Raw genomic sequence first — 17,869 nt, 5'->3', positions numbered from 1 at the left:
CGAGGGATTCAATCCAGTTGTCGGCACGCGAAATATGTTCTCAGCTCCTGGTCGCGTTACGAGGGATCCAGCAGTTTTCTAAATTCCAACAGACATCTTTTCAGGCTTGCATTGAAATCCACCTATGGCTCGTCACATTCGAGTTTGCGTGAGATGAATTCATCTCAAGTCAATGAGGTGAAGATGCATTCCAATGCCACAAGACTGACCCTAAAGACTTGTCATCCAATTTTGGAAGTCCGATACAATGACGCGCCAGCCTCGGACGCGAGCTTGGTCATAAGTCCGAAGCTCTGAAGACATTCACAGATCGTCCTTTGGAAACATTCCCTCCACAAGACATTTCAAAATATCGTCGTCTCCGCCCCTGGTTTCGAACCTCACAAAAGAACAACAATGTCCCTCTGGCAGTCAGTCACTCTCCGTCTCTCCTCCACCCTTGCAGCCCAAAACTAACACCACACACCCACGCATTCAGATACTACCGCAACCTCACCCCGCGCACGCGTCTCTTCATCGGCGGCGGGATCATGGCATATGCCGCCTTCGGCCTGTTCGCGTCGGACAAGGCCGAGGAGGTCTTCGGATTCACGCCGACCCCCGAGGACAAGAAGCGACTGGAGGAGAGTCTTCCTACGATCAGGACGGTGGAGAAGAAGTGAGGGGGACACATCTCGGACGGGAAATCGCAATCGAGCGACGAAAACATTGTGGGTCTCGCAAGCGGAAAAGAGAATATGGGTCTCGATGGAAGGGAAGTCCCCCACGAAGGCATGATACCTCCGGCCGCATATATTGCGCAGTCATGAACCGAAGTGTTCATACATCATCCCTCCTCACCAGAGCGGGGCAGGACTCAAAGGACATGCCGTCACGCACTGCAAGACGGCAGCAGGATGAACCCCACTCTGATGAGCAGATTCGGGTGTCCTACAGTCGCGCAGGAGTCGCGTGGAGAATCAAAGACATCATCAGGACACACTCGGAGAGTCGAAAGGGTATGGGCGAAGGGGACGGCTGTCGCAGCTGCAGCGAGAGAGCCATACAAAAAAAATTGGGTTGACCAGTTTGCAATCATCCACTTGCGATCACAGGGGTGAGATCCGTGCTCGCGTCTCCTACTTTGGGTCACGCATGAAAAATGCGGCGAACTCCTGCGAAGTGATGCATGAATATCGGGGCTGCAAGGTCAATCACTGATAAGGTCTGATACATCCCACTAGTGTAGACATAGTCCATCGAAGGCTCGATCGAAGAAAACGTTGGTGGAAGATGAACACATATATCATAGAATTTGGTTATCAATAGGCATCATACACAAAAGATCGCTTCTACTCCTATTCCTCCGACTTCTTTCGTCCTCTACAATCGGCTCTTGCCAACGACCGACGACTTGAGGGTGTCGATCCATTGCACGGCATCGCCGACCATCTCGTCGATGATGACCTTGGCGCTCTTGCGCTCGTTGACGACGGCGGCGGCCTTGCCCATGAGGAAAGGTCGGGCGTTGTCCATGGTCTCGTCGTCGAGGTCGTCGCCCATCTTCTCGAGGTCGTGCTCCACGGGGATGTGACCGGCCGAGGTCAGCTCCTTGATCTCAGCCTGGCGGTTCTCCTCCCAGTTCTTGATGTAAGGGTTGGCGCGCACACGGAGCGGGCGGCCGGTGAAGATGATGGTGCGGATGTTGTCGTCGAAACCAGCGGTGCGGACGGCTTCCTGGTGGGCGCGGGGAGCACCGGCTTCCTGTGCGAGGGAGAAGGACGTCAGCGGATTGCTCCCATGTATACTTTCTCACGTGTTGGGAGCAAAAGGCGTGAATGGATGCTTACCTCGGAAAGAACGAAGCGGGTACCGATCCAGACGGCGCTGGCACCGAGTGCCAAGGCAGCCGCCAAACTCTGACCGTTGTAGAGACCACCGGCAGCGATGACCTGGACGGGCTGGCCAGTCAGAGGGCTCTTGTGGCCCTTGACGAGCTCCGCGACGGCAGGGATAAGGATGGTGGTGGGAACATCACCAGTGTGTCCACCGCCCTCGCCACCCTGCGCGCAGATCATGTCGACACCGAGCTCGAGGCACTTCTTGACGTGCTTGGGGTGACCGATCATGTTCATGTAGAGGATGCCGGCACCGTGGAGACGCTCGACAACGTGCTTGGGTGGGACACCGACGGCGGAGACGAAGAGCCGGGCGCCGGAGTCGATGATGATGTTGACCAGCTCATCGAGCTTACCCTTGGTGTAGTCGTAGCTATGCGCAGGATCACGTTAGACTCACATTCCCAGCTTCCATTTCTTTCAAAGTGTAGATGATCCCTTACTTGGTCTTGCGCGCGTTGCCACCGACCTGAGGAAGGAGAAGGTCGACACCGAATGGGGCGTTCTTGTCCTTGAGGAAGCCCTTGAGCTCGGCGATCTGCTCGCGGAGCATGTCGGGAGTGTAACCGACACCGCCAATGACACCGATACCGCCAGCGTTGGTGACGGCGGCGGCAAGCTTCGGGCCAGCGGCGACGTTCATGCCAGCAAGCATGATGGGGTGGTTGATCTTCAAGAGATCGGTGGTGGTGGTACGGATTTGCTCTGGAGGTGGACCATGTCAGAACGGTGATCTGTCTGTTGCAATGCGCACATCGTGGTCGACCTGGTGGAAGCAGGGAGTGCGGCATGCGGTGGTAATTGGGACTTACGAGGTGAGGCCATGACTGCGGTTGATATGTGAGATATGTGATGTGTCTGATTGAGTGAGGACGAAGAAGAGGTAAGGTGTAGATGTAAATGACAAGGAAGAGAAACAGAGAGGAAGAAGGAAAAGTAGATCAGACGAGTGACAAAGAAGTGTGTATGTGTACACCGTCCAGACGCCGACGCCGACGCCGACAGCGACGCAACGACGACGACGACGAGACACTCACTCACTCAGCTGCAGTGTCGCTCACACGATGTCACGCACTTTCTCCACAGGGCTAAAACTTCCATACGCACTACGGCAACTCAACTCACTGGGCACTTTATTACCTACAGTACTGCCCAGGTGCTCATCACTCCCCACACACACACACGCTCTCTCTCACTGTCTCTCTCCACTCCACACACCCGTCCAGCACGACCAACGGGCGGCGAACAAACAAACCAGCGGGGGATTTCGATCTCTCCGGGGCAAAACCACACGATTCAGGTGCAGCAGACTGGAGCTCTCTCTGGAGTCTGGCGTGTCTGGCGTGTCTGGCCTCTCTCTCTCGCCCTCGATTCCTCATTGGGGATGGTGTGGCGAAAACGGGCGGTCGTCCGAAAGCGGGTCTGCATACGCAAATTCTGGGGAAAGGCGAAACTCAATTCAACCGCTGCCACCACACGCTCCGTCCACCGCTGCCCCAGGACCAGCCAGGTGCGTGTGCGTGTGCCCCCAGACACACACACATCGACATGGTCACATAGACATGCGCCGGACTCGTTCTAGCCGAGGTCCATTGCGCCGATTCCACACCCATTTCCCACATCCAACAGCCCTGGAGCGCGCCCATTTACGAGCCTCAATCGTGATGATGTCAGCCGCGACGATTCGTCCATCGTGACACTCTCTTCAACGGCACGACCGCCCGAAGAACGACCGTCTGATAGTCCCGTCGTGGCTTGAAAGGCAGACAGTAATAACCACCGCCGCCGAGCGCCATGGGGGATCTTTGACATGTGAGACCCAGTCGATGGCTGCCATGCCGACTGTACACATGTCCATCAGCAGTTGCGCACCTCAGGAGGATCCACAAGATCGCTGAGACGGAATGTCTCACTATCGGTAACCCTAAGCCTCCAACCTCAGGACCCCATCGTCGAGAAGACAATGCCCTCTAACCAGCACATCATTCGACGTGGTCAACGACATCGTTTCAGCACAGGCACCATCACAATCGGAGAAGATGAAGATTTCCATTGTGCTACGGTATTAGAGAGGCGCTTCTAAGCTGCAAGGTCGCTTCGTGAGCCGCACTCGAACGGGCTGAGGCCTCCACCAGCCTGTGCCTCAATGCCTTGCACATCACCGCGAGTCGAGGCCCTCTGCCTTTCCGATCCCTCAGGCCGCCTTTGCGTACTTTGTGTGGAGTTCCTGGATCTCTTTGTCGACACTGGCCATGAAAGTCCCAAGCGTTTCTGTTATGATATGACCGCCCATAAGCCCCCGGAACTCGAACAAGGGGACTTCCCGCGCAGATTTGTACATAAGTTCGGTTTTCGACCCCAGGCCTCCGATGGACCCGTCGAAATTCTTATCGAAGGTGGTGAAGAGATCCGGAGATGGCTGTCCTGCGCCAATTCCTTGAATCCACGCTTTCACATTCATTTCGACACCACCGTCCTTGTAAGTCTTACCTGCGAACTCGTTAAGGCTCTTTGGTTTGTCAAGCGTGCCAGTACAGAACCTTGTATCGAGGCTTTCAATCGTCAGTGAGAATGCTGGTGCTCCAAAGATTAAGCTAGACATACCTAACCGTGTACTTTTTCTTGGCATGGTCCCATGTCGATTTGTAACACGCAAGTACGTCGAACAGCTGGAACAGATCACCGCCAATCTTCTTGCTGACTTGTTTGAACATCGTGTTGAAATCTGTGCGAGGCATGATCGCGATGTTCATCTTCGGGCTTGCATTCGGCTGCATCGACTCCGCCGCTTTCGCATACGACAGAACCAAGGAACAAAACCCCAGGACATCGTCTGTGACAGCCTTCGAGGAGATCTTGTTCGGACTTGTTTGGAAGAAATCTTTTGTTACATATTCCAATCTTTCACCATTGTAGCGGTCGTAACCAATCAGCGTTTCCATTTTCTGTTGCTTGGAATCTGACAGGAGGCTGTACAGTCCTTCCAACGGCATGGGCGCAGTGATCTGAGCATCCCATCCCACTTTCTTGGGGTCCCACTTGGGAGACTTGGTTGTCTAGACAGTCCAGAGGCATTTGGAGTTTCCGATCTTGACTTTCTCCCCGTGCTTGGGATTCCAGGTGAGCTTCATTTAGCATTAGTCTCGTGCCAGGAAATCACGTAGCGCCGCTTTCATCGGACTCACGAAATCGGCCACCACAGCCTTCGCTGCTTGAACCGCGTCGCCTGTGCCGATTTTGATCTGTTTCCCGTCCAGGATATACTTGGCTTGGAGCTCGCCTTTATTGCCATTCGAGTCCGCTGTCAATTCGAAGTTCTTGCCGGTCCGCCCGGCCACGATATGTTTCCGGTGTTCAAAGGTCTGAGCCTCATCACACTCGGACGACAGGAATTTGACAATCGTTGTTTCAAACTCGGCACCGATGCCGCCGGCGACAGGTGCTCTGGAATGCAGGCCAAAGGTTTCGGGTGTAGACTCGGTTCCATTGTACGATTCGAGATACTCTGTATCTGCACGTACGTGAAGGCGTCCCTAGACGAGAGACGCGGCTAGTAGCGTCGGTGCAAGACCGCAGAAACGCATGATACAAAGTCGACTGAGGGATCCTTAGACGTGAGAATAGACTAGTTTGTGGGATTGTACAGCAAGATTGAGTCGGATCCTCGCAGGACAGGGCCATCTTTATCATACTTCAACTATTCCTCTGGATGGCAGGATCGCGTCAACTCGAAACAATCGACCATGCCTCGTTGAAGTTGCGAGACGCCCTCGTCGCAGAGAAGAGCAAGCGTGAAACAGGTGTGCGTAAAGACAAGTTGTTGATTGGCGGAATTGATGTCACACAACTCCAGTCACCAAGAGATTACTCTTACTTGGGCCGAAGTCGTTTCCATTGCCGCTTGAAAGCTCTCCGGCTAGATGTATGCATGTCGATGACACATAAACGTCAAGTTGTAAGCACTTGCAGAAGTATACTGACGTCTAGGATGGTGATCAAATTGGCTGAGCCTGGTGGCACAGTCAAGTCGCTGAGGAGCCTCGGGCTGGGCACATGGATAGATATGAGACGGGCCGATCGTTGCGCCTTGAGCGCTTCGCGAACAGACTTGATATGTGCCGTGTATCAACATGGACAGATAAGCAAAGGCACCCCCGATCGCGACATCTGCAGCCGAGCTAGCTCTGATCGTGCACACACAATTTTGAACGAAATCATGCCGCAGTGATCGAACTAGATAATGGCATATCGTCGATTGATGTGATTTGCTCACCGATGGTTTACCATCTCCAGTCTAGCTAGGCCATAAAGTCTCCATCGTAATCATTGCCTTGTTCTCGAGATCACCAGAGGTTCGATGGCCGTCTAGTCCATGATTACTGAGATGGAATAAAACACTCATGATGGTATATGTCATTATTCCACGACAAGGCATCTTTCGTTCATTTGTAACATGATTCCGTTCACATCTTTCAGTATAATTTGGTACGACCACGACAAATGAAAACCGTACGAGGCTGGTCAATCACAAAGTTTGGTCCAGAGCCACAAATGCAACGCCAATGTCCTTGCAATCAGAAAAAATGTCCCAGCAGGATTTGCGAAAATCTTCCTTTTTGACGTCGCGAACGTTACCTTGGATCTTCAACAGGCGGATGTTCGGAAGGTCCACCATTTTCTGGGAGGCGAAGTCTTTGAGGACGACTTCGAGAGTTGAGAAATGCTCATTCATTGTATTAGAGACCAGCTTCAAACGGCACAGAGATCTGGGCAGCAATGCACCGATTCGCAGTGATGCAATGTCTCCAGGCCCAGTCACGAGTTCATTACCGCCTAGATACTCCTGTGCTAGCTCAGAGTGGTCTGGAATGTTTTGGATGAGTTCCGGGGGGAATGTGAGTCTTGTGAGACGTGTGAAGTCGCGAAAGTTTGGCTGTCCCGGCAGAATCATCCCGTGAAAATTCGAAGTCGATAGGGAAAGTCTCTCGAGAGACCGAGCTGTGCGAGATGCAATGACGGCGACAGTTTTGCTGATGTCCCAAACTCTCGGGGCAGCTTCAAAATACGTATGGCTGTACTTCAAGCACTTGAGGCACGGGGCGCCCAGGAGAAAATCCGATAATGACATGGGATCGATATTGCACGAATATAATCGGAGGTCGACTAGTGCACTCGAATTATGAAGACGGAATTGCTTTGGAGGGAAATCTCCATAATTTGACGGTGTAGCGAGGCCGTAGTGCATCTCGAATGTATCCAAACTGGGGAGAGCCGTAAAGGGGCGGACGTACTTGAGCAGCTTTGGCCCTCCAGAGACATGCATTAATTTGATCTTCGTCAGTCGCGCAAGACTTATATCAGCTTTCGAGCCAAGGGATGAATTGGCATGATTTGCAATCATGCTAAGTAGTATTGTTGTCTCCTCCGTAGGTGCCCACATACCCGGAAGCTTTATGGTTTGAAGGTTTGGCAACAGCGTCAACAAGAACGTGAATGCATGCTGAGAAAAGGGCATTGGTCTCCTGGGTCGGCCACTCTTCAGATCATTGAACATCTGTCTGTAATACTCGCATGGATCGAGTTCCGCAATTCTGAGATTGGAAGAAGAAGTCAGGAGAGAGTATATCTCTGGGCGGTAAGGCCCATCCGCACCAGGTTCCCAGAACGACTCCTCGGGTGGTCTTGTGTACCGGCTCCAAGGATCCCCGGTGAAGTCAGCATGGCGAATGTATCGCACGATCTTGGGCTCAGCAGCCATGGCCTCTAATACACGGAATGCATCATGCATGGATCCTCCACCGATGTCGATAAACTTCGGGTAGTAGAAATCATCCCATTGGGTGCGAAGTTCCTTGTGTTGTTGGATGAACGGCTTGCAGATCGCATGAATATCACGGCAAGTCAGAGCGAAACTCTCAAACCCTTCAGGGAGGGTTTCGTCCACGATTTGTTCTAGAATTTCGACGGGAAGGCTTCCAAGAGACATGTTTTCGGACTGTGATCTGTTCGTCTAGCAGCGACGAAGCTCTCGAAGTGATCCCTGGCATTTTCTAGTCGAGCGAGACTGTTAGGCAGCGAGAATAATTATATGGTCAAGCCCGCGGCACAGCAGAACTGAGCCGTCAATTCATGTCATCATCCGGGAAGGTCAATCATCCTGGGGATTTGACACGTAGAAAGCCGATCGTCGCGTTTATCGGCATACAATGTAGTAGTATACTGTGCGTTACGGATCCATGGTGAAAGTGAATGTTCAGTGTGGGCGGCCCAGGAATTTGAAGAAGCCCTCAGCCACATTCGCGTCGTTGTCGGCAATGTTCAGTCCGCTGGACCCTGGTGATCGTCATTGTTTGACCCACCACATCCGTTTCCCTCAAACAAACCCGAACTCTGACACTCTCCCACACCTCCACCTTGGATATCCTGATCTACACTACAACCGCATACTCTATAGCAATCATGCCCTTTGGACTGAAGAAAGGAGACAAGGACGGCGAGCTGGATGCGAAAAAGGCATCCCTGTTCGGTCGCTCCAAGGGTGCCAAAACCCCCGCACCGCCGCCAGCCAACAACCCATATGCTGCTGCTGCTCCAGCTTCTGGCAGCAACCCATACGCAGCGCCGTCGTCTTCCAAAGATCCTTATGCTGCGCAAAGCAAGAACCCATACGCTTCACAGGGATCGGGTTCTCGTGATCCTTACGCCAGAGGTCCAAACAACTCTGCACAACCGCCGACTAGCTCGTTCGGGAACCTCTCCCCGAACAACGATCAACGTGGGCCCCCAGGATATAGCGACAGCAATTCTCACAGTGCACACAATCGTAATGAGAAGAGTCCTGTGCCGCCAGGAGGATATGGCGGCGGTCAAGCTCGCTACCAAAGCACTGGCAACGATTATGGACAAACGAGTGGGTACGGCAGTGATCCGTACGGCACTGGAAACGCGAGCGCATCACGCTACGGGCCATCAGGATACGGCGGACTAGGCCGAAGTGGTAGTCAAGAGACTGTTTCAACCGATGTAGGCAGGAATGCCTTGTTCGGCAATGCTCCGCAGCGTGCAGCGGCGAAGCCTGCCCAAGATCCTGCTGATGAGCACAGGACGGACAACAGCTATTCGAATAGCGGTGCATACAGCTCGGCTGAAATGCCAGGAGGATACGGATCTGGACCTCCGCGAGAGTTGACGGCTGAAGAGCAGGAAGAGGAGGACGTGATGGCTGCCAAACAGGAGATTCGATTCATCAAGCAACAGGACGTCGCGAGTACTCGGAACGCGCGCCGAATTGCTGAGCAGGCGGAGCAGACTGGGCGTGAGACACTGGCTCGTCTTGGTGCGCAGGGCGAACGGATTCATAACACTGAGCGCAACCTGGACATGGCTTCCAATCAAAACCGTCTGGCAGAGGAGAAGGCCCGCGAATTGAAGACGCTGAATCGATCAATGTTCGCGGTTCATGTTGCCAACCCGTTCACGGCCAAGAAGCGGGAGGAAGCACAGAACGCCATCGCACTAGAGAAGCATCAACGCGAAAGAGATCAGCGAGACGCAACGCAATCAGCGGCATACAGTTCCCAGGCACGACAACAGCAACAACAGCGCGACCTCGGCAGCAATCTCGCCAAACAGATTCCCAAGGGTAGCTTGGCCGATCGAGCCAAATACCAATTCGAGGCGGACAGTGAAGACGAGGAGATGGAGAATGAAATCGACGACAACTTGTAAGTTCCACTATGGGATTACCCTGGCGGTATGCCATCTAACAATTTACAGGAACGCCATTCATCGCGGTGCTACTGTCCTCAATGCCCTCGGCAAAGCCATGGGTGCAGAGATTGACAGCCAGAACAAGCACATTGACCGGATTATCAAGAAGACCGACAAAGTGGATGACCAGATTGCGGTCAACCGAGCGAGACTTGACAGGATTCGTTGATATTGATTTCGCGACTGGCACGATTCAGCCCGGCTCTCTGTTTGCACTTCTAGTTGATTGAAGCATATCGGCTGCCACAGGTCTAGATGCTATACTGCATACCAACGGAGATGGATATTGTCGAAAGAGGATGTAGTTCAGCTGACCTTCATCGCGTAAAAGCATCCCTAGACTGGTCATCGTTAAGATAGATAATGTAGTAATTCCGAAGGCTCTCACGTATGCATGGTCGCGGATACTGTTGCTGAGTCCAGCAGTGAGATGAGGCGTCCAGCATGATAAATCGATCAAGGGCTTCCACGCTTAATTGCATTCCGAGTTCAGGTTGTAGGTGCACCTGGTTGTGATATTACTGTAGTAATGGATATATTTGCTCAAATAGGTAGACAGAGTTGCGCGGCGCCAGAGATATCGAGGTTTCTGTCAACCTGATCACGAGACTCCGCCTTCGGTGAATATTCGAGGACGTGCCTCAGGTGCATGACATGCATGTCGGGGTGGAGATATGGTTTGCATCCACGTGCTGCAGCTGTGCAGTACGATTCATAGCTAGACCCGAGAGGGAACGAGAGCATCGTGACAGACAAGGTTTCGCCGCGTGGGCTGACAAAGGGAGCTTCATCACCTGCCTCCGCCAATCTAAGCCACGACTTTGCCTGCAGATCGGTGTTCGTATACACATAGATAGCGTCATGCTACCAACAACACCACACCTTCAACCTTCGCTGTTCACTGCACAGCCCGACGGCTCGAACGTCACGCTCTATTATCCTCACGTACAGTCATCGTACGCATGAATTGGCGCGTTCAAGTCACGCTGGTGTGGACCATACCGGGAATGTAGATTAGACACTCGTCAGACAGGATTTACTGCAACTAAGATACCCTCACGTCTCGCGACCAACGACTTCTCCGTCCTCACGTTCGTCACCTTAGGACCAAACGATCGATAACATTAGCATCGGCGACATCCACGAGCGATAATGCCGCCGAGATATTTCCGCAACGATGCTGAGGAGCTCGTGAGTCGAGGTACTATCGTCTAATCTAGCCAGACTTCATGTCTACTACACAACAGTTGTTAACGACATTGACGCCGCGCAGATCCCCGCCGTCAATTGGAGGCCTCGCTCAAGCGCCTCGTCACAAACCATCCTCCCTCCAAAGTCAAACTCGGCGGTGGGATTTTCAAAGGTCCCGTCAGCGTCGCCTTCGTCTTCCTCGTGCTGCAACAATTATACCACGACCTCGTCATCGAAGGCGAGCACATGGGCGCTTGGGCTGCAGCCTATCTCAAGCAAGCTCAAGAAAATATCAAATCCTACCCGGGACCCGAAGTAGGAAAATGCGGCATCACAGACGACATCCTCTCCCTCCTCGCCATCAGCGCGGCTAGTACCAAGGATGCGGACTTGGTCGCCAGCCTGTGCGATTACTCCTCCGAGGTCATCGACCCGGGGAGTGAGAATGAACTGCTCTATGGCCGAGCGGGGTACCTCTACCTCCTACGTCTAGTGAAAGCGTCATTCGCGGACGATCCGGACACCCTGCAACTCATCACCGACACACAAGACGATGTCGTCGACGCAATTCTCGATTCGCCTCGACCGTGGAAGTGGCGCTCTAAAAACTACATCGGTGCTGTACATGGTGCCATGGGCATCATAACGCAAGTCGTTTTGACTAACCCGGCACGGTACGCGGAAAAGGTCCAGGCGGAGCTGGCTGTCACTTTATCATATCAGTATCCCAGTGGTAACTTTCCAAGCACGGTGCCACCGGAACGCGATCGCCTCGTGCAGGTATGTCACGGTGCGCCGGGAGTCATCATCAGTCTTTTGAGTATCCGTGATTACTTCCCACAATTGCACGAGAAGATCGACAAGGCCATTGCGCGAGGCCGGGAGTGTATCCTTGAGCGCGGTCTGCTGACGAAAGAGCCTTGTATTTGCCACGGTAAGTGCTCAGTAGTCCGTCTGCATGTTCGGAAGAGGAACAGCTGACCAGTGTGATATCTAGGAATCTCCGGAAATGCATTGGCTCTCGAACAGAAGCAATTCGAGCACTTCTTATCCTTCACGACAGGCAAGGAAATGGAGTCGCTGAAGCGGGATAACATGTTGGATCCCTCGGATTCACCAGAAAGTCTTTACGGTGGCGAAGCAGGTAGAGCTTGGTGCTGGGCTGTTGCGGATCTGGGACTTCCGATGCGGATACTTGGTTATAATGACCTTTGATGATTGCAACGTTGGTGATCTGGTCGCAATATGGGAGCACAGGAAATACTTGTGCGACGATCTGGGAAATTCGGAATTGCTGGTACTACTGTGCGGTACCGAATCCAGACGTCAGGTTTGAACGGTATGCATGATCGTCCCAAAAACGCAGAAGTCCTGTAAGGCGGCTTTGGTTGATTGCATGCTTCGCCGATGCACCCATTCTGAAGGAGGGAAATGATAAGTAAATGATTGGAATCCAGCGCTCATCCCCGGCGCCGTCGCTTCTGCTTCGTCACTGTCTGCTCGACTTCGAAGACTTTGGACTCGTCGTCTTCGAGCTCTCTTTTCACCGCTTTCTCGAGAAAGTTTTCCGTCTTGATCACATCGTGAACAACTTCCTCCTCACCTTCTTTCTTGACCTCGACGAATTCCTCTTTCTTCTCAACCTTGGCGACAAGTCGTTCGCTGAAAGCTTTGAGATCCGCAGTGAACAACACCGAATGTGCCCAGCCAGCCTCTTTGCCCCACAGTGAGCGGAATTTGGCGCCGACGGCATCATATGTTGCCTTTGTAAGACTTGCATGCTTGCCCTTGCCAAACTTGTAATCCCTCTGTGCAATCTGCCATACATGTGTGTCGACCGGCACTGCCTCGCCCCAGCCGAGACCCATGAGAGAGACACAATCCGCCACCTTTGGCCCCACGCCCTGTAGAGTCAACAGCGCCTCATGGGCAGCACGGTAACCCTCGCGGCCCTCCGCCGCCCATTCGCCACCCGGCGATGGTTTCACGCCCAGCACAGGCGACTCTGGATTCCGCAGGGAGTCGAGCCAGCCTTCAGGCTTCTCGACAATCATACAGGCTGTGCGGTAGAGATACTTTGCTCGATAACCGAATCCCAACGAGCGTAGATTGGCCTCGACTCCGTCCTGCGCGAGGGCGGCCGGCTCGGGGAAATCGTGGTAGGCTTCTTCGTCGAGATGGCCGAGCAGAGGGCCGTAGTGCACGCATAACTTATGCACCATCTGCGAGATGCGCACGATGTTGTTGTTGCTGCTGCAGATGAAGCCGACGAGGGCTTCCCAGGCATCTTGCTTCAGGATGCGCACGCCGGTGAACTTGGGCGCCTTTTTGGCGAAGTTGGGGTCTGAGGCGGACCATTGGGCGTAGAGTTCTGTGAGGTTGGGCGTGAGGTTGAAGTAGTGCTTGATCAGGTCGAGGGTATCATCCTCGTCTTGGGTTTGTTTGGTGGGTTTCACTTGCGCGGTACGCCGCGATGATGCAGGAGATGGCCGCGGGATGGGTGGGATTGAGCGGTAGTACAGATGGTCGGAGTCTTGATGGACGGAGAGAATGCGGTTGTGCAGCGCAATGGACCAGACGCCGGCATCGTTCTTCCGCCATCTATCAATGTTGTCGTTAGGCTCCGCGATTGATTATCGCCTCGAAGGTGCTTACCTAAACGATTGACCACAGCGCAAGGTCGTATTGATACATAGCTCGGAAAGCGAAATAGGCAATTTCTGCCACTCCGCGAGGTTCAATGCACCCATCGCCTCGAATCAAGAGAACTGCGCTCCAACGTGATACTATCGCTCCAGTTTTGCAGGTCGCATGGCCTTCGAACCCGGCGCGATTGGATCGACGCGCCTCGCTTGCTCGTGCATAGGGGACGATCACTGGAGACCTCCTACATGACGTAGTCTTGCGCCGCTGCGGAAAATCAATGGGAAAGTCAACGGCTTTCTAGTGGCGAAAAGTGTACCGTCGCTTAGATGATCCTCTCGTTAGCGGTGATATGCTTCCCGAATCGGGCAGGTGAGAGGACTAATCAAGCCAAGCTGGGAAGTTGCATGGTCCACCATGAGACTATTCTGATTGGCTCAATCGTCCACCGTCCACTTCAGCCGCATAGCTCCTTTGTCCCTCGTCGACATTGAGGATGATGTCCGTGGCCACGGCACATCGGTGTCGCTTCATCATAGTACAGTACTCATGACTCGGTGCAGCTGTACTTTGTATCAGACTCACCATGAACGGATCCTGCAGAAGCGAGACCCATAATGAAATGTCACTGCGCGGATCTTCTCGCTTAATTTCGGAGTCGGAATCTGGTTTAATGTTCATTCAGACCAAGACGTCTTGGAGGACGCTGGGCTCGTGTGTGAAGCATCGTGGCTGATAGGCAGCCGTCTCCGATAGCCATTGATGCGCCATCTCTTAGCCTGACACCTGAGAATCCTTTGGCCAGCAATCAAACCTCCATTATACACTTCGGGGATCAACCAGCGTCGTGAATGGAGACACTAGGCTTAGTGCTCGCCTATGCAATGCGACCCTGTTCTCTAGTCTGCAGCCCATGCAGATCATGACTTTGGAAGTCGAAGCATTGGAAACACGTGCGACATGAGCTTGTCAACGATGCTTAAGGCGTTTAAGATATAAGTATCGCCTTTTCTCTGAGGCGGAGACCAAACTCATTCATCATCGATTTACTCACAACACATTATCCCAAACACATCCTACACAATGAAGTTCCAAAACGTCCTTCCCTTCGTGGCTGCTGCCGCCGCCATCCCCTTCAACGCGACCGAGGAGGACTCTACGTTGGAGAAGCGAGCCGTTGTCTACGGCTTCGACATCTCTCACTACCAGAGCTCTGTCAACTTCAACGCCGCCTACAGCACTGGCGGTCTTCGATTCGTCTACATCAAGGTGGGAAATCATGCTCTGAGTTTCAATGATGCCATTATTCCCGACTGACATAACACTTTCTCCAGGCCACTGAGGGTACTACCTACCAAGATCCTTCGTTCAGCAGCCACTACACTGGCGCTACTAACGCTGGCTTTATTCGCGGCGGATACGTAAGCATAGTCTTCCTCCCTACGAGAACTTCTGACATTTACTGACGTCATGCGCAGCACTTCGCCAGCGGCACTGGAGATGGCAGTGAAGAGGCAAACTTCTTCTTGAAGCACGGCGGAGGCTGGTCCGCTGACGGCCGAACCCTGCCCGGTATGCTCGATCTCGAGGGATCCTGCAAGTCCGTCTCGTGGATCCGTACTTTCTCCAACACCTACCACGCGGCTACCGGTCGCTACCCGACCTTGTACTCCAGCCCTAGTTGGTGGTCGCAGTGCACCGGCAACAGCAACGCTTTCGTCAGCACCAACGCGCTGATGATGGCTTGCTGGAACTCATCGCCGTGCACTCCTCAGGGCGGATGGCCATACTACACGATCTGGCAGAACAAGGACTCCAACCCGTACGGTGGAGACTCTGACCAGTTCAACGGTGGTATGACTCAGCTCGTTGCGTACGCCAACGGCCACACTTGAAGGAATCTGTGATTGATGACTCAAGCCACACTGTGACGGCTCGGATTTGACATAGCTACAGTATCATGGTAGAAAAATCCAATACTAGATAAGGCATAGCTTCGTCTGCAACATGTTCAAAGATGATTTATTGTTACCCCATAAGATTGCATTGCTATAGGTCATCGCCGTATAGTAAAGGGAAACCTGCAGGTATCCACACATCGTGGGCAACGTCACTCACAACGTGGACTCTGCATGATCTCCATGACTCTGCGTCCTCGCTTAGATAGCACGTGGTCTGCGTTGATCTCCCCACGCATGTCCGAAGCTTTCCAAGGATTCCAATAAGCGAGATGCTAAAGCTTAAGTCGTGATACCAATGCCGATCATGACATAGGCTTCCAAAGAGAGTTCGGCGCTAGTAGCTGGACGAATTCGCCCGAGTCACGACGCGAAGGATGCAAAACCATGTTCTTCTTTATCTGCGCTTGGTCATTTTGGCGAATCCCTCCGAAGCCAAGTTCAATGAGGATACGGGTGAGAGAAACGTGTTTGACTCCATGCGTATGTGGAGCTCGGTGTGGTAAAGCCACAACTCCGAAAGGCGATAGTGAACGTGTTGTTGCGGGTGCAACCCCAGATCAACTGCCTGCTACTCCCAATCACCCCCGACGACGATCATCGCCTGAAACGAGGTCGTTCCCCGAACGCCATTTCGAACATGCATTCTTTCATTGCTTCGATATGGCACGATGCTGCATTTAAGCGAGACGCTATATCGCAGTTCAACCCATAGAATGTAAGTCAGGCAAGCGTTATAGCTCAATCGGTCTTATATATGCCTTGCGGTAAGTTGGACGCTTCACTTCGAAGTGAACCGCACTCCCGTGTCCTCACCTCAAGAGTCTGTCAAACCACGCAGACATGATTTATACCTCCTTCAACCAAATCGCTTTGGTTCTCAGCGTTGCCTTGTGCACCGCCGCACAAAGCTACGCGGTTCAAGCTGGCTACCACGTCCTCTATAGCTACTCCGGCAAGACCATCCCGGACTCTATCTTTCAAGCCGCAGCGTCGGGAACAATTGGTGGCCTGATCCTCTTCGGCGGCAACATCGACTCCACCCTCCCCTCGCAACTCTCCTCCCTCCAGTCCGCATACAAGCAATCCTCCAACTACGCCGGAGCTCCGCTCCTCATTGTCACCGACCAAGAAGGCGGTCAAGTCAACCGCCTCCCCGGCGGCCCCACCCTCTCCGCCAAAAAGGTCGGCCAAGCCAGCGATCCCGCCGCCGCCGCATCCAGCGCCGGCGCGACCGTCGCCCAGGGATTCTCGACATACAAAGTCAACGGCAATCTCGCCCCGGTCCTCGGCGTCTACCGGTCCGCGGGAGATTTCCTCGACGAGTATGGGCGATCCTACGGCATGACCGCGAGCCTGGTCGCCAAATGCGTGGGGCCGTTCATCTCGAAACTGCAGTCCTACGGCTATGCCGCGACGGCGAAACATTTCCCGGGCCTCGGCGCGGCCTCCTCGTCGGAGAACACGGACGAAGCCCCCGTGACGATCAACCTGTCCCTCTCGGAGCTGCGCTCCGTCGACGAGGTCCCCTACCAAACGGCGATCACGAACGGCGTGAAGATGGTCATGCCGTCGTGGGCGGTGTACCCTGCGCTGGACGGCTCGCGGCCTTCGGGCCTGAGCTCGAAATGGCTCAAGGACGAACTCCGCGGGCGACTGGGCTTCTCCGGGGTCACGATCAGCGATGCGATCACAGCGGGTGGGCTGCGAGATTATGGCAGTATCAGCAATCGTGCCGTATTGGCGGTGCAGGCGGGTATGGACATCATTGTGGTCACGGGGAATAGTCCGGCGGATGGAGCGACGGTGGTCTCGGCGCTCGCGGCGGCGGTGCAGAATGGCCAGATTGCGTCGCCGGCGTTTAGTGGGTCTTCGCAGAGGATTTTGAATCTTCGGAAGGCGCTCGCTACGTGAGAAGGGGGATCGCGACGATCGGGATGTGCCTTTCTGGTAGACGCTGTGTAAGAATGATGCATAGAGTCAACTCGAAAATTTACAGAAAGTATTCGCGGGTTCCCGCTACCATGTGCGATCTGAACGCCATGTGACCACAGATGGCTCTCTAGAGACACGTCAGGAACCCGCACAAGAGTCCGTGCTGGATGACAGCGTAGAGAGGAAACTTTATCTAACGTCAAGATCAGCAGGACTTGCTGACCGGATTTACAGACGATGCGGCAAAAGACCAATTTGGAACAGCACCAAGTTAATTAACGAAGATAGGGTAATTTCGTAAATATCGTGACATGTGAGAGATACCATCATATAAGCGTCAAAAAGGCAAAGATAATCGCGTAGAACGAACCAAAATAGGCGAACACGAAATAGTCAAACAAGCGAGTCTGCCAGCAGAGATGCCATGAGGTGAGACGCAAGAACAATATTTGCTTGCAAGATATAGGTGCAATCATATCAACACAGAGCAGCGCC

At 53.4% G+C, this 17,869-nt stretch overlaps 11 protein-coding genes across 11 annotated transcripts; 7 read left to right on the top strand and 4 right to left on the bottom strand.

Moving 5' to 3' along the window:
• Positions 1–396: 396 nt before the first annotated feature.
• K489DRAFT_413428 (uncharacterized protein) lies at positions 397–662 on the top strand (the record flags this gene model as incomplete). Its single annotated transcript, XM_033608037.1, has 2 exons — positions 397–410; positions 479–662. The coding sequence occupies 2 exons, from the start codon at positions 397–399 to the stop codon at positions 660–662; spliced, it is 198 nt and encodes a 65-aa protein (XP_033456028.1).
• Positions 663–1,201: 539 nt separating this feature from the next.
• On the bottom strand, positions 1,202–2,744 carry K489DRAFT_384492 (2-nitropropane dioxygenase). Its single transcript, XM_033605870.1, has 4 exons — positions 2,690–2,744; positions 2,321–2,582; positions 1,830–2,250; positions 1,202–1,743 (listed from the first exon to the last, which is right to left on the bottom strand). The coding sequence occupies exons 1-4, from the start codon at positions 2,700–2,702 to the stop codon at positions 1,363–1,365; spliced, it is 1,077 nt and encodes a 358-aa protein (XP_033456027.1). The 5' UTR covers positions 2,703–2,744; the 3' UTR covers positions 1,202–1,362.
• Positions 2,656–3,823, top strand: K489DRAFT_85574 (uncharacterized protein). Its single transcript, XM_033608979.1, has one exon. The coding sequence runs from the start codon at positions 2,942–2,944 to the stop codon at positions 3,572–3,574; it is 633 nt and encodes a 210-aa protein (XP_033456026.1). The 5' UTR covers positions 2,656–2,941; the 3' UTR covers positions 3,575–3,823.
• An 86-nt stretch (positions 3,824–3,909) lies between these two features.
• Positions 3,910–5,002, bottom strand: K489DRAFT_384490 (uncharacterized protein). Its single transcript, XM_033605869.1, has 2 exons — positions 4,482–5,002; positions 3,910–4,429 (listed from the first exon to the last, which is right to left on the bottom strand). Exons 1-2 carry the CDS (start codon positions 4,868–4,870, stop codon positions 4,072–4,074), a joined length of 747 nt encoding a protein of 248 aa, XP_033456025.1. The 5' UTR covers positions 4,871–5,002; the 3' UTR covers positions 3,910–4,071.
• Positions 5,003–5,475: 473 nt separating this feature from the next.
• Positions 5,476–6,254, top strand: K489DRAFT_85493 (uncharacterized protein). Its single transcript, XM_033608978.1, has one exon. It carries the CDS (start codon positions 5,587–5,589, stop codon positions 6,103–6,105), a length of 519 nt encoding a protein of 172 aa, XP_033456024.1. The 5' UTR covers positions 5,476–5,586; the 3' UTR covers positions 6,106–6,254.
• Positions 6,255–6,402: 148 nt separating this feature from the next.
• K489DRAFT_373966 (uncharacterized protein) lies at positions 6,403–7,863 on the bottom strand (the record flags this gene model as incomplete). The annotated part of the gene is made up of 1 exon (XM_033603476.1): positions 6,403–7,863. One exon carries the CDS (start codon positions 7,861–7,863, stop codon positions 6,403–6,405), a length of 1,461 nt encoding a protein of 486 aa, XP_033456023.1.
• A 386-nt stretch (positions 7,864–8,249) lies between these two features.
• K489DRAFT_396741 (uncharacterized protein) lies at positions 8,250–10,150 on the top strand. Its single transcript, XM_033606886.1, has 2 exons — positions 8,250–9,601; positions 9,654–10,150. Exons 1-2 carry the CDS (start codon positions 8,337–8,339, stop codon positions 9,814–9,816), a joined length of 1,428 nt encoding a protein of 475 aa, XP_033456022.1. The 5' UTR covers positions 8,250–8,336; the 3' UTR covers positions 9,817–10,150.
• Positions 10,151–10,382: 232 nt separating this feature from the next.
• On the top strand, positions 10,383–12,415 carry K489DRAFT_384487 (uncharacterized protein). Its single transcript, XM_033605868.1, has 3 exons — positions 10,383–10,848; positions 10,921–11,772; positions 11,836–12,415. The coding sequence occupies exons 1-3, from the start codon at positions 10,800–10,802 to the stop codon at positions 12,051–12,053; spliced, it is 1,119 nt and encodes a 372-aa protein (XP_033456021.1). The 5' UTR covers positions 10,383–10,799; the 3' UTR covers positions 12,054–12,415.
• Positions 12,299–13,588, bottom strand: K489DRAFT_413423 (uncharacterized protein; the record flags this gene model as incomplete). Its single annotated transcript, XM_033608036.1, has 2 exons — positions 12,299–13,439; positions 13,494–13,588. 2 exons carry the CDS (start codon positions 13,586–13,588, stop codon positions 12,299–12,301), a joined length of 1,236 nt encoding a protein of 411 aa, XP_033456020.1.
• A 976-nt stretch (positions 13,589–14,564) lies between these two features.
• On the top strand, positions 14,565–15,376 carry K489DRAFT_326714 (glycoside hydrolase family 25 protein; the record flags this gene model as incomplete). Its single annotated transcript, XM_033601929.1, has 3 exons — positions 14,565–14,750; positions 14,816–14,902; positions 14,960–15,376. 3 exons carry the CDS (start codon positions 14,565–14,567, stop codon positions 15,374–15,376), a joined length of 690 nt encoding a protein of 229 aa, XP_033456019.1.
• Positions 15,377–16,282: 906 nt separating this feature from the next.
• Positions 16,283–17,450, top strand: K489DRAFT_364169 (glycoside hydrolase family 3 protein; the record flags this gene model as incomplete). The annotated part of the gene is made up of 1 exon (XM_033602694.1): positions 16,283–17,450. The coding sequence occupies one exon, from the start codon at positions 16,283–16,285 to the stop codon at positions 17,351–17,353; it is 1,071 nt and encodes a 356-aa protein (XP_033456018.1). The 3' UTR covers positions 17,354–17,450.
• Positions 17,451–17,869: the final 419 nt, after the last annotated feature.

Source organism: Dissoconium aciculare (genome assembly GCF_010015565.1).
Source record: "Dissoconium aciculare CBS 342.82 unplaced genomic scaffold K489scaffold_15, whole genome shotgun sequence".
NCBI lineage: Eukaryota > Fungi > Ascomycota > Dothideomycetes > Mycosphaerellales > Dissoconiaceae > Dissoconium > Dissoconium aciculare.
The sequence above is the reverse complement of the archived record's forward strand: the minus strand, read 5'-3'. Positions and strand labels throughout refer to the sequence as shown.

Excerpts from the sequence above, each read along its gene's own strand:
- K489DRAFT_384492 (XM_033605870.1), bottom strand. Across the intron at positions 2,251-2,320 it reads GGCAACGCGCGCAAGACCAA|CTACGACTACACCAAGGGTA; the intron begins GTAAGGGATCAT and ends TCCTGCGCATAG. Across the intron at positions 1,744-1,829 it reads CCCGCTTCGTTCTTTCCGAG|GAAGCCGGTGCTCCCCGCGC; the intron begins GTAAGCATCCAT and ends TCCCTCGCACAG.
- K489DRAFT_85574 (XM_033608979.1), top strand. The coding sequence starts at position 2,942 with ATGTCACGCACTTTCTCCACAGGGCTAAAACTTCCATACGCACTACGG.
- K489DRAFT_384490 (XM_033605869.1), bottom strand. The coding sequence starts at position 4,870 with ATGCCGTTGGAAGGACTGTACAGCCTCCTGTCAGATTCCAAGCAACAG. Across the intron at positions 4,430-4,481 it reads AAGAAAAAGTACACGGTTAG|CCTCGATACAAGGTTCTGTA; the intron begins GTATGTCTAGCT and ends GACGATTGAAAG.
- K489DRAFT_85493 (XM_033608978.1), top strand. The coding sequence starts at position 5,587 with ATGGCAGGATCGCGTCAACTCGAAACAATCGACCATGCCTCGTTGAAG.
- K489DRAFT_396741 (XM_033606886.1), top strand. The coding sequence starts at position 8,337 with ATGCCCTTTGGACTGAAGAAAGGAGACAAGGACGGCGAGCTGGATGCG. Across the intron at positions 9,602-9,653 it reads AATGAAATCGACGACAACTT|GAACGCCATTCATCGCGGTG; the intron begins GTAAGTTCCACT and ends AACAATTTACAG.
- K489DRAFT_384487 (XM_033605868.1), top strand. The coding sequence starts at position 10,800 with ATGCCGCCGAGATATTTCCGCAACGATGCTGAGGAGCTCGTGAGTCGA. Across the intron at positions 10,849-10,920 it reads TGAGGAGCTCGTGAGTCGAG|ATCCCCGCCGTCAATTGGAG; the intron begins GTACTATCGTCT and ends GACGCCGCGCAG. Across the intron at positions 11,773-11,835 it reads AGAGCCTTGTATTTGCCACG|GAATCTCCGGAAATGCATTG; the intron begins GTAAGTGCTCAG and ends TGTGATATCTAG.